Genomic DNA, 10,596 nt, shown 5'->3' on the forward strand with positions numbered 1-10,596 from the left:
ATTCAATAGGAGGATTAAAATACAAAATGGGGACGGGGGGGCGCCTGGGGGGGGGCTCAGTCTATTGAACATCCAACTCAGCTCAGGTCATGATCACAGGGTCACAGGATGGAACCCCACGTGGGATCTCTGTGCTGAGCATGATGCCTGCTTGGAATTTTCTCTCTACCCCTGTTTTCTCCCTCTCTCTCTCTCTCTCTCTCTCTCTCTCTCTCTCTCTCTCTCTCTCACACACACACAAAATTATTAAAAAAAAAAAAAAAAAATATATATATATATATATATATATATATATAGTGTGTGTGTGTGTGTGTGTATATACTATATATATATAGTATAGTATAGGAAAACACCACAAAAGAACAAAAAAAAAAAACACAAAAGAACAAAAAGATGCAGAGAAAAACAGTAAAGAAATAGTAAATCAGAGAATCAATCTAGATGGCCCAACATCAAAACAGTAGGCATTTCAGAAGTATGGAAATATGGGACAAGAAGTGTTTCCTGAATGAAACTTGTGAATTTCAAGATTCAAAATTGCTCACTCGTATGTGGAATTTAAGAAACAAAACATAGGGGAAGGGAAGGAAAAATAAGATAAAAACAGAGGGGGAGGCAAACCACAAGAGACTCTTAACTATAGAGAACAAACTGGAGGAGAACAAACGGATGGAGGGCAGGTGGATTAAATGGCTGATGGGCATTGAGGAGGGCACTTGTGATGCGCACTGGGTGTTGTATGTAAGCGATGAACCATTGAATTCTACTCCTGAAACCAATACAACGCTGTATATTAACTAACTTGAATTTAAATAAAATTTTGTAAAGAAAAAGAAAATTGCTCAGCAGAATAAACAAAAAGAATGTACCGTATGGGATGCCCGGGTGGCTCAGTCGGTTAAGCATCCAACTTCAGCTCAAGTCATGATCTCACGGTTCGTGAGTTCGAGCCCCGCGTCGGGCTCTGTGCTGATGGCTCGGAGCCTGGAGCCTGCTTCAGATTCTCTCTCTCTCTCTCTCTCTCTCTCTCTCTCTCTCTCTCTCTCCGCCCCTCCCCTGCTCGTGCTCTGTCTCCCTCTCAAAACTAAATATTCTTTTAAAGAAAGTTTTGAGACATTTACATAAATGGGAAAACTTCGGATTAAAAAACAAAACCATAAACAGAAAAAGGCTGTTTCTTGCCAGCACACCTGGCCAAAACTCATCTGCCAACACCAGCAACACCTGGCAGAACCGGTCCCATCATCATCCCTGGAGAGACTGTGTCACTAAAAACCACACGGTGTGATGGACCTCACCCAGAAAGATGACGTGAAACATCCCGATGTTTTATCCGCAGGCTGGTGAAATGAGACCTGCCCCTACGTAGCGTCGTGCGTCCTGTTTGCAAGGGACAAAGGTGAAAGGCAAGTCTCCTGCTGGTTCCTTCCGTACCTCGCTCTGCAGTCCACTGAGCTGGGGCCAGGAGCAGACCCATCTCACAGGGATTCCTGATAACACCTCCCTGGAATGCGTCACCCCCCACTGGGCCCACCAGCTCCTCCTCCATCCAAGCAGTGAGGAACAACCCGTCAAGGGGCCGAAGGCATTGCATCAAAAGCCCCTTCTGGCTTCTCCTTCCCACTGCAGAGAACGTTGATTACAGCGGAGTCAGGTGCCGCACATCTAAAATTTGTCCCAGCAGAACATGAGAAAACAATGGCACTGAGCCCTTAATGGGCCACAGGAATGGTGGAGAGAGCACGGGCATGGGTGACCAAGGGGTGCTGGGCAGGGCCCTCCAAACACCACGGAACATTCTGAGCGGAAGGCTGAGGGGAGGAGTCTGTTTTAAGATAGAGGTTTATTATGATCCGGGCATGTGAGGCCAATGGGTTAGGAGAGCACTGCCATTGAAAGGCTGCCTTGTTACTCACAGTTCCCAAGGGGAGGGGTTGTGGCACAGCATCAGGGTCCCCTCAGAGAAGCACCAGGGTCAGGCAGGAGACAGGCTTAGGACCCCCTAGTTTGAATAATTTCAGGGGCTGTCCCTTGTCGTCTGGTACCTGGCTCTGGGGTGGTCAGTGGAGGAGGACAGTGGCCCTGAGTGTGAAAGCCCCGCAGAGGAGGGGGAAGGGAACATGGGCTCTGGATTGGATGCTTTGCCCACGAAAGGTACACTGGGAAGCAAGGTGTGTGCCATCTCTAGGAATCAGCTAGCCCTGGGCGGAGAGTCTCTCCCAGGTGAGCAAGGCCCCAAGGTGTCCAAGCACCAAAATTATAGAATGAAAAGGCATGATCAATACAATGTTTCCATTTGTTCTCCGGGGTTTATGGCAAGATTGCTCTGCTAATCAGTGGTTCTCAGTACGGGTTACACAGTAGATTCACCTGGAAGTTTTTGACGATGTGACGCTTGGTTCCCACTGCAGGTCAAGTGGGTCAGCAGTGTTGGGGAGTGGTACCTCCAAACTGAAGAATGGTCGGAACTGCTCACTCAACAGAGCTAGAGAGGGGAGCCTGGGTCCCGCAAAAGTGGCATTTCCCCCATGTGAACAACACGCTCAACTCAGCAACCTGATCCTCTCTGGGGAGAGATCCACAGAAGGCTTCCGTTGTGTTTGTTGTGGTTTTGTTGCCTGTGTTGGGTGCATACACACAGGCACTTGAATGTGTGTGTGGAGTGTAGATGTGTGTGTGTTCAGTCAAGCCTCATTATTCAGAGTCCGCATTTGAGAACCCGCCTGATTTTTTTGTAGTTTATTTATTTTGAGAAAGAGAGAAATACAAGACAGGCAGAGAGAGAGAGAGAGGGAGAGAGAGAGGTTCCCAAGCAGGTTCCCTACCGGTAGGGCAGAGCCTGATGCAGGGCTCAAACTCACGCACCGTGAGATCGTGACCCGAGCCGAAACCAAGAGTCCGCTGCTCCACCGACTGAGCCCCCCAGGAGCCCTACTTGAATTTATTTGTAATCGCAAACTCAGTACTTCTGGGACTTTCACGGTCATTTGCAGACACACACAGAGCAACGAAACATCTGAGTTGCCTACATGCCTCTTTCCCACCGAGATCCAACAAGGCAAATGGTGTGCTTTCTTGTTCTGCTCTCAGACCATACACAAGCGCCCTTTTCACGGTCTGTTTAGTGCCCCAGGTTTCACAGTTTTGTACTTTCCACCCATGGTTTCACTGTTTAAATTGGCCCAAAGCATAGTGCTGCCTAGAGCTCCCTCGTGCAAGAAGCCTGCACTGTGCCTTGCAGAGAAAATGCATGTGTTAGACAAGCTTCATTCAGGCTTCAGGTATAGTGAGTGATGCTGGCTGTGAGTTCAGTGTTACTAAGGTCAATAATGCATATTGAATGTATCTTTAAACAGAAACACACAGGGGCACCTAGGTGGCTCAGTTAAGCGTCCACCTTCAGCTCAGGTCATGTTCTCACGGTTCGTGGGTTCCAACTTCAGCTCAGGTCATGTTCTCACGGTTCGTGGGTTCGAGCCCCGCGTCGGGCTCTGTGCTGACCGCTCAGAGCCTGGAACCTGCTTCGGATTCGGTGTTTCCCTCTCTCTCTCTGCCCCTTCCCTGTTCTCCCTCTCTCTTGCTCTCAAAAATAAGTAAACATTAAAAAAATTAAATAAAAAAAGAAGTATGCCTTCTAATTTAAACAGATCAGTTGGCTAGTTGATGAAAAGGTAACCAGAGGTCAGTAGTCACTCCGTGTGAGTCGTGACGTTGTAGAACATTAACCACCACAATAAACAAACACAAGCAGCCTGAGCAGTCTTGCTATAAACCCTGGAGAACAAATAGGAACACTGTATCCGTCATGTCTTTTATTCTGTACTTTTTCGGCTCTATCGAGATATAACTGACAGGCAATGCTGTGTAAAGCGTTAGGCGTAGAATGACGGATACACTTACCAATTGCAAAACTGTTACCACCAGGTGTTTTACGTCATCACTGTTTTTGTGGTGAGAACAGGTGCACTGGCTTTTCAGCTTTCAAGTATGTAACACAGTATTGTTAACTACAGTGACTACCATACATTAGAGCCTCAGAACTTACTCATAACTAGAAGTTTGTACCCTTTGACCAACATCACCCTTTCCCCCACCCCCCAGCCCCTGGTAACCACCATTCTACTCTCTGTTTCTACAGATTCAGCTTTGTTCGAGTCCACATATAAGCGAGATCACGCAGCGTCTGTCTTTCTCTGACTTGCTTACTTCGCGTAATGCCCTCAAGTGTCATCCAAGCTGTGCAAACGGCAGGGGTTCCTTTTTTCTCGTGGCTACATAACATTCATATCTCTATATAAAGCTTTCTTGTGAGCAGTTTTCCTTTCGTCTCCCAGATGTCCGCAAGGCTCCAGACAAGGCTTCTCAAAGTCCAGCCAGCCAACCAGGAGCATCAGCATTACTTGGAAGTTTCTTAGGAATGCAAATTGGGGGGGGGGGGGGCGGGGGGGGCTGGACCTGCTGAATCAGAATCTCTGGGCAGGATCAGAACTCTGTGTTTTAACAAGCCCGCCTGAAGATGCTCATACACATTGAAGCATGAGAACCGCTGATCCAAGAGAACTCCCTCACAACCCCAGACTCCCGGTCCATCCTTTCTGATGGTCAGGAGAAATTAAGAATTTGAGAATGTTAAAAAAAAAAAAAAAAAAAGGAGGGGAAGGGGGACAGGACGGGAGGATGGGGAGGGGAGGGGGCAGGAGGAGGAGAAGCAGAATTTCAAAATGCTGAACATCCAAATCACCTGATCTCCACTGGCTTCACATTAAGATCTCCTGGGAGCTTTAAACAATCACGGATGCTTGGTCCCCATCTGCAGAACTCTGATGCAGTCGGTCGGGGACGGGGGGCAGCCAGAACACGGAGATTTTTTTTTTTTTTTTTTTTTAATTCATCTGGCGATCCTAATTTGCAACCAAGGCTGTGAACTGGACGAAGGAAAGAAAAAGAAGCTGGTGGTCTTGGGCGCCCCCTGTTGGCAGGAAGCTATACAACTCGACTCCCCGCGACCGCAGACGCAGGTGGAAAGCCTCGCGGCCCACGCAGGTGTCAGATAAGCCCGCGGCCCGGATCTGAAGCCGGGAGGGCGCAAAAAAAAAAAAAAAAAAAGAAGCTTTTTCAAGAGACATGCCCATCTTAAAATTTTTTTTTTCAACATTTATTTATTTTTGGGACAGAGAGAGACAGAACATGAACGGGAGAGGGGCAGAGAGAGAGGGAGACACAGCATCGGAAACAGGCTCCAGGCTCCGAGCCATCAGCCCAGAGCCCGACGCGGGGCTCGAACTCACGGACCGCGAGATCGTGACCTGGCTGAAGTCGGACGCTTAACCGACTGCGCCACCCAGGCGCCCCGAGACATGCCCATCTTAATCCCTAATTCCACTGCAGAGCTGTTGCTCAGATGTTTCCACCTCTTGGTTACTCACACGCACAAGACGTGTAATTTGTGTAACCGTCAGTAGCGCTTACGATGTACCAGCCACTGACCTAAACACTTCACAAATAATAACTCGTCCATCTACATCGCTGCCCTTGGAAGTCAGTACCATTATTACCTCCAACCTTATTACCTTCTTACCTTAAACCCCAGCAGCTGGCTCCAGATCGGTGGTCTTGACCACATCGTCGCCTTGTTGCCTCTCATCACGATGCTCGCTGTCCTGTTTGCCGTGGTATCCACGAATCTGGCGTCTATTATGTGGCAGACGCAATAGGGGAAACTGAGGCCAATGCGTTCTAGCCTCCATTTCCACTGTTCCAGATGAATCTTAGACCTCACACTTTTCCAGGATACTTTTCGGTCACTGCAGTAGCTCAGAGATCTGGGTTCAAAAAGATTTGAAGCAATCTGCACCATCCCAGCTGTGTGACTTTGGGCAAATTACTTCACCTTTCTGAGCCTTTATTCCCCCATCAGAAAACAATGAACCCAGCACCCTCAAGATGCAGTTACAATTGACCTGACCCCCATTCCAAGCTATCACTCAACACCCCTTTCACTCACCGTGATGATTCTTTAAGGGGGGGGGGGATGTTTATTTTTGTCTTCAATGGCTGTAACCTAAATTCACCAAAGTATGTTTTAAGGGCTCAAGGGTCCATCCTGCAGGTCTGTTGAGTGATTCGGGAAAACGGAAAATAGCTCCCCTTCTGCAAACACCTGTATCACCAAGGATACCAAAGGCTGGGCTCTGAACATGGGCTATTCAGTTCTTTATGTAACAGTCTGTCTGAACTGAACATGTCTTTCTAAGATGCCGATGCTTACAACACTATTACAACCTCATACATTACGGTAGCTATAATTAAAAAGCAAAAAGCAAAAAAAAAAAAAAAAGACAAAAACAAGTGTTAAGGATGTGGAGAGATTGGCACCCCCACATTGCCAGTGGGAATGGAAAATGGTGCGGCCCCTATGGAAAATAATATCATGGTCTCTCAAAATATTCTGACACATGCTTCAACATAGCAGAACTCTGAGGACATTGTGCTCTGTGAAATAAGCAAGTCACAGAAGGACAGATACAGTAGGCGTTCACTCATAGGAGGTCCCTAGAAGAGTCCCATCCGCAGGGACAGAAAGTAGGTGGTGGCAGCCAGGGGTGGGAGGGGGGCTGGGGAGTTGGCACTTAATGCGGACAGCGTTCATTTCTTGCACATACGTTATCCAGAAGGGGGTGCATTGGGGAAGAAGGAATTGTCTCAAATAAGGACAGCCGGCTCCAAAACGGATCAGGAGGGTTGCCTCCAAACCCACTTCTGGTGGTGCTAAGTATCATCTGTTAGTTAAAACAAATCAATTAAGTGTGTGTGTGTGCATGTGTGTGTGTGTGTGCGTGTGTGCGTGTGTGTGTGCGTGTAATGGTAGAAATTGCCAGCACAAGAGCTGAATAAGTCACCGGAAGATAGAAGTAAGAAGGCCTCATCTCCTAGTTGTGTCCAGGTTTAATCCTGGCCCAAGAGTGAGGTCGAGTTTTTAATTTTGTTTGTGGTCTGATCTGTGTTTTTGGAAATGTTCATTTACTTAGCAATTTATTGAGGGTCTGGGTCCTTCCCCACCTCCAGCTCTATTGAGATGTAACTGACATATAACATTGCAGTGAGTTTAAGTTGTACAAGGCGCTGATTTGATACATCTGTACATTGTAAAATACTTACCATTAAAAATAGAATTACCCTCCCCTGTTCATGCTTTGTCTCTCTGTCCCAAAAATAAATAAAAAGCGTTGAAAAAAAAATTTAAAGGGGCGCCTGGGTGGCGCAGTCGGTTAAGCGTCCGACTTCAGCCAGGTCACGATCTCGCGGTCCGTGAGTTCGAGCCCCGCGTCGGGCTCTGGGCTGATGGCTCAGAGCCTGGAGCCTGTTTCCGATTCTGTGTCTCCCTCTCTCTCTGCCCCTCCCCCGTTCATGCTCTGCCTCTCTCTGTCCCAAAAATAAATAAACGTTGAAAAAAAAAAAGAATTTTAAAGAGATATTTGCACAACCAGGTTCAGAGCAGCATTAATCACGATAACTAAAACATGGAAGCAATCCAAATGCATCAACAGATGAACGGATAAGCAAAATGGGGTGTATACACACAGTGGAATATTATTCAGCCTTAAAAAAGGACAGAAATTCCCTGATTCTGCCCTGTCCCGTTTATCTTACTGAGGGCTCCCTTTTTGGATCCCACAGAGACCCCTCCCACTGAGGGGAAGCAGAAGTCGCCCCTGGAGAGAAGACAGACACCTCTTCATCACCATCACCATGTGGTAGAGAGAGGGAAGGGAAGTCAGGGCAGGCTTCCAAGGGGAGGTGGCATCTTGCTACGATTCGAAGAGGCAAGTTCCCGGTCTACAGGAATGGGGCGAGGTGTAGAAAACAGCAGAAGAATCAAAGAACAGGACGGGGGTGTCTGTGCCTCCCCTGGCACCCCACCCCAGGCAGGCTTTTGTTTCCCTTAGGAAACCAGGAGGACAAACCAGCTAGCCAATCACCTTCTGATTAATATTCTAAGAGGCAATATTTTATTTTTTTAATGTTTATTTATTTTTGAGAGAGAGACAGAGACAGAGCATGAGCGGGGAGGGGCAGGGAGAGGAGGGGACACAGCATCCGAAGCGGCTCCAGGCTCCCAGCTGTCAGCACAGCTCGCACCCACGCACGGAGAGATCATGACCTGAGCCCAAGCTGGATGCTTAACCGACCGAGCCACCCAGGCGCCCCATAAAGGTTACTGTTTTTGTTGTTTTTTTTTTTTTTAATTTTTTTTCAACGTTTATTTATTTTTGGGACAGAGGGAGACAGAGCATGAACCGGGGAGGGGCAGAGAGAGAGGGAGACACAGAATCGGAAACTGGCTCCAGGCTCCGAGCCATCAGCCCAGAGCCCGACGCGGGGCTCGAACTCACGGACCGCGAGATCGTGACCTGGCTGAAGTCGGACGCTTAACCGACTGCGCCACCCAGGCGCCCCAAGGGTTACTGTTTTTAATTAAATTAATTTTAAGATGAAATTCTAAGGAAGCACCAAGAGAAGGATTCTTGGGTCTTCCTGGGCTCTGGATCGGGGAGCTGGTCTCTCCTTGGGCACCCTCTAGCCTGCTTCTCCAAACTTGCCGCTTTGGAGGGGCATCCAGAATAGAGGAGTATCCTGGCAGCTTTCTGGGATAGGCTCATCCCCTTCGCCTTCCCCTTCCCTTCCCCTGCATTGTGAAGTCTTTTGAAGGGGGCAGCCAGCAGGGTGATGACATGAGGGTGACAGGGTGATATGAGGGTGATGTCATAGACCACTGGTCCGTCCCCTCCCTCCGCATGTGCCTGCCCTGCTCGCGTCTCAGCCTTTTCTCCTCACACCCCTGCCCCGCCCCCACCCCCAGAGGAAAGCGGTCAGCCTTGCCAAGCAGCCCACCCAGCCACCTGCAGCCATGGACGCCAACCACTCCGGGTGCACGAAGCCCCAGCCCTCCCCAGAGGCCCCCAGGCCTGGCGCGAACCCCGGCTCAATCCTGGCGAACGAGACCCTGCGGCAGGAGCCCCCCAGCATGGTGGGCGACAGGTTGCCACCAAAGACCGGCGCGGTGGTCATCGACATGGGCACAGGCACCTGTAAGGTGGGCTTCGCGGGCCAGGCCCGGCCCGCCTACACCGTGGCCACCATCGTGGGCTGCCAGCCCAAGAAGCCGTCCTTCCCCCGGCAGGCGGCGCTGGAGACTTTCATCGGCGAGGCCGCCCGCAAGCGCCCGGAGCTGACGCTGGTGCAGCCGGTGCGTAACGGCATCGTGGTGGACTGGGACGCCGCCGAGCTCATCTGGCGCCACCTGCTGGAGCACGACCTCCGCGCGGCCCCTCGGGACCACCCGCTGCTGTTCTCCGACCCGCCCTTCAGCCCCAGCACCAACCGCGAGAAGCTGGTGGAGGTGGCCTTCGAGTCGCTGCGCTGCCCCGCCACGTACGTGGCCTCGCAGGCCGTGCTGTCCGTCTACGCGCACGGGCGGGTCAGCGGGCTGGTGGTGGACGCCGGCCACGGCGTCACCTGCGCGGCGGCGGTTTTCCAGGGCTACAACCTGCCGCACGCCACCGAGCGCCTGGACCTGGCGGGCACCCACCTGACCGCCTTCCTGGCGGAGACGCTCCTCGGCCCGGGCCTGCCGCCGGGCCAGCACGAGCTGGACACGGTCGAGGCCATCAAGCATCGCTACTGCTACGTGGCCCCCGACTTCCTCCAGGCGCAGGCGCGACCCGAGCGGGAATGCCGCCAGACCCTGAGGCTGCCCGACGGGCGGACGCTCACGCTGGGCAAGGAGCTGTTCCAGTGCCCCGAGCTGCTGTTCAGCCCCCCGGAGATGCCGGGGCTGTCGCCCGCGGGCGTCCCCGCCATGGCCGGACGGAGCCTTCGCAAGGTGCCCCCGGAGGCGCGCGCGGACGTGGCCCAGAACGTGCTGCTCTGCGGGGGCTCCTCGCTCTTCCCGGGGTTCGAGGGCCGCTTCAGGGCGGAGCTTTTGCGCCGCCAGCCCCCGGAGGCCCATGTGGTGGTGGCGGCGCAGCCTACCAGAAACTTCTCGGTGTGGAGGGGGGGCTCTATCCTGGCCTCGCTGCGCGCCTTCCAGGCCTGCTGGGTCCTGCGGGAGCAGTACGAAGAGCAGGGACCGCACATCGTCTACCGCAAATGCTACTGACCCCCGAAGGTGCGGGGGCGGCGGGGCGGGGTGGGGGGGGGGGCACTAAAGCTTCCAATACCCAGCCGGCTCTGTCCTGCCTTGACCCAGGGCCCAGCCCGGTCCACTCCCGGGCCTGCCCACCCTGGCTCACCTCGGGTTCTGACCCCACCAAGATCTGCCTCCCGGACATCCTGCTTCTTTCCTGCCCTAACTCACCTCCCATGATGCAACCCCAGAAGCACCCAGTTCGGACTCCCTGAAACCCGCCCCTCCACGATCAAGCCCCAACGCGCCACCTTTTGTCCTAACCCTGTCACACCCACCTCCCATGATCCCTCCCCCATCCCAAGGCACTCTCAGGCTGGGACCCCTCACCAAGCCCACCCCCAAGACATCCCCAGATTCTCACCCCCTAATCTCACCCCCATGATCTATTGCTTTTGATATAGATCTCC

At 51.8% G+C, this 10,596-nt stretch overlaps 1 protein-coding gene across 1 annotated transcript; it reads left to right on the forward strand.

The window, feature by feature from the left end:
* Nucleotides 1-8,807: 8,807 nt before the first annotated feature.
* ACTL9 (actin like 9) lies at nucleotides 8,808-10,190 on the forward strand. The gene has a single exon (XM_023244415.2). The coding sequence runs from the start codon at nucleotides 8,909-8,911 to the stop codon at nucleotides 10,157-10,159; it is 1,251 nt and encodes a 416-aa protein (XP_023100183.2). The 5' UTR covers nucleotides 8,808-8,908; the 3' UTR covers nucleotides 10,160-10,190.
* Nucleotides 10,191-10,596: the final 406 nt, after the last annotated feature.

Source organism: Felis catus, chromosome A2 (assembly GCF_018350175.1).
Source record: "Felis catus isolate Fca126 chromosome A2, F.catus_Fca126_mat1.0, whole genome shotgun sequence".
NCBI classification, from domain to species: domain Eukaryota; kingdom Metazoa; phylum Chordata; class Mammalia; order Carnivora; family Felidae; genus Felis; species Felis catus.

What these genes read in the sequence shown, in the direction of transcription:
- ACTL9 (XM_023244415.2), top strand. Translation starts at nt 8,909, where the DNA reads ATGGACGCCAACCACTCCGGGTGCACGAAGCCCCAGCCCTCCCCAGAG.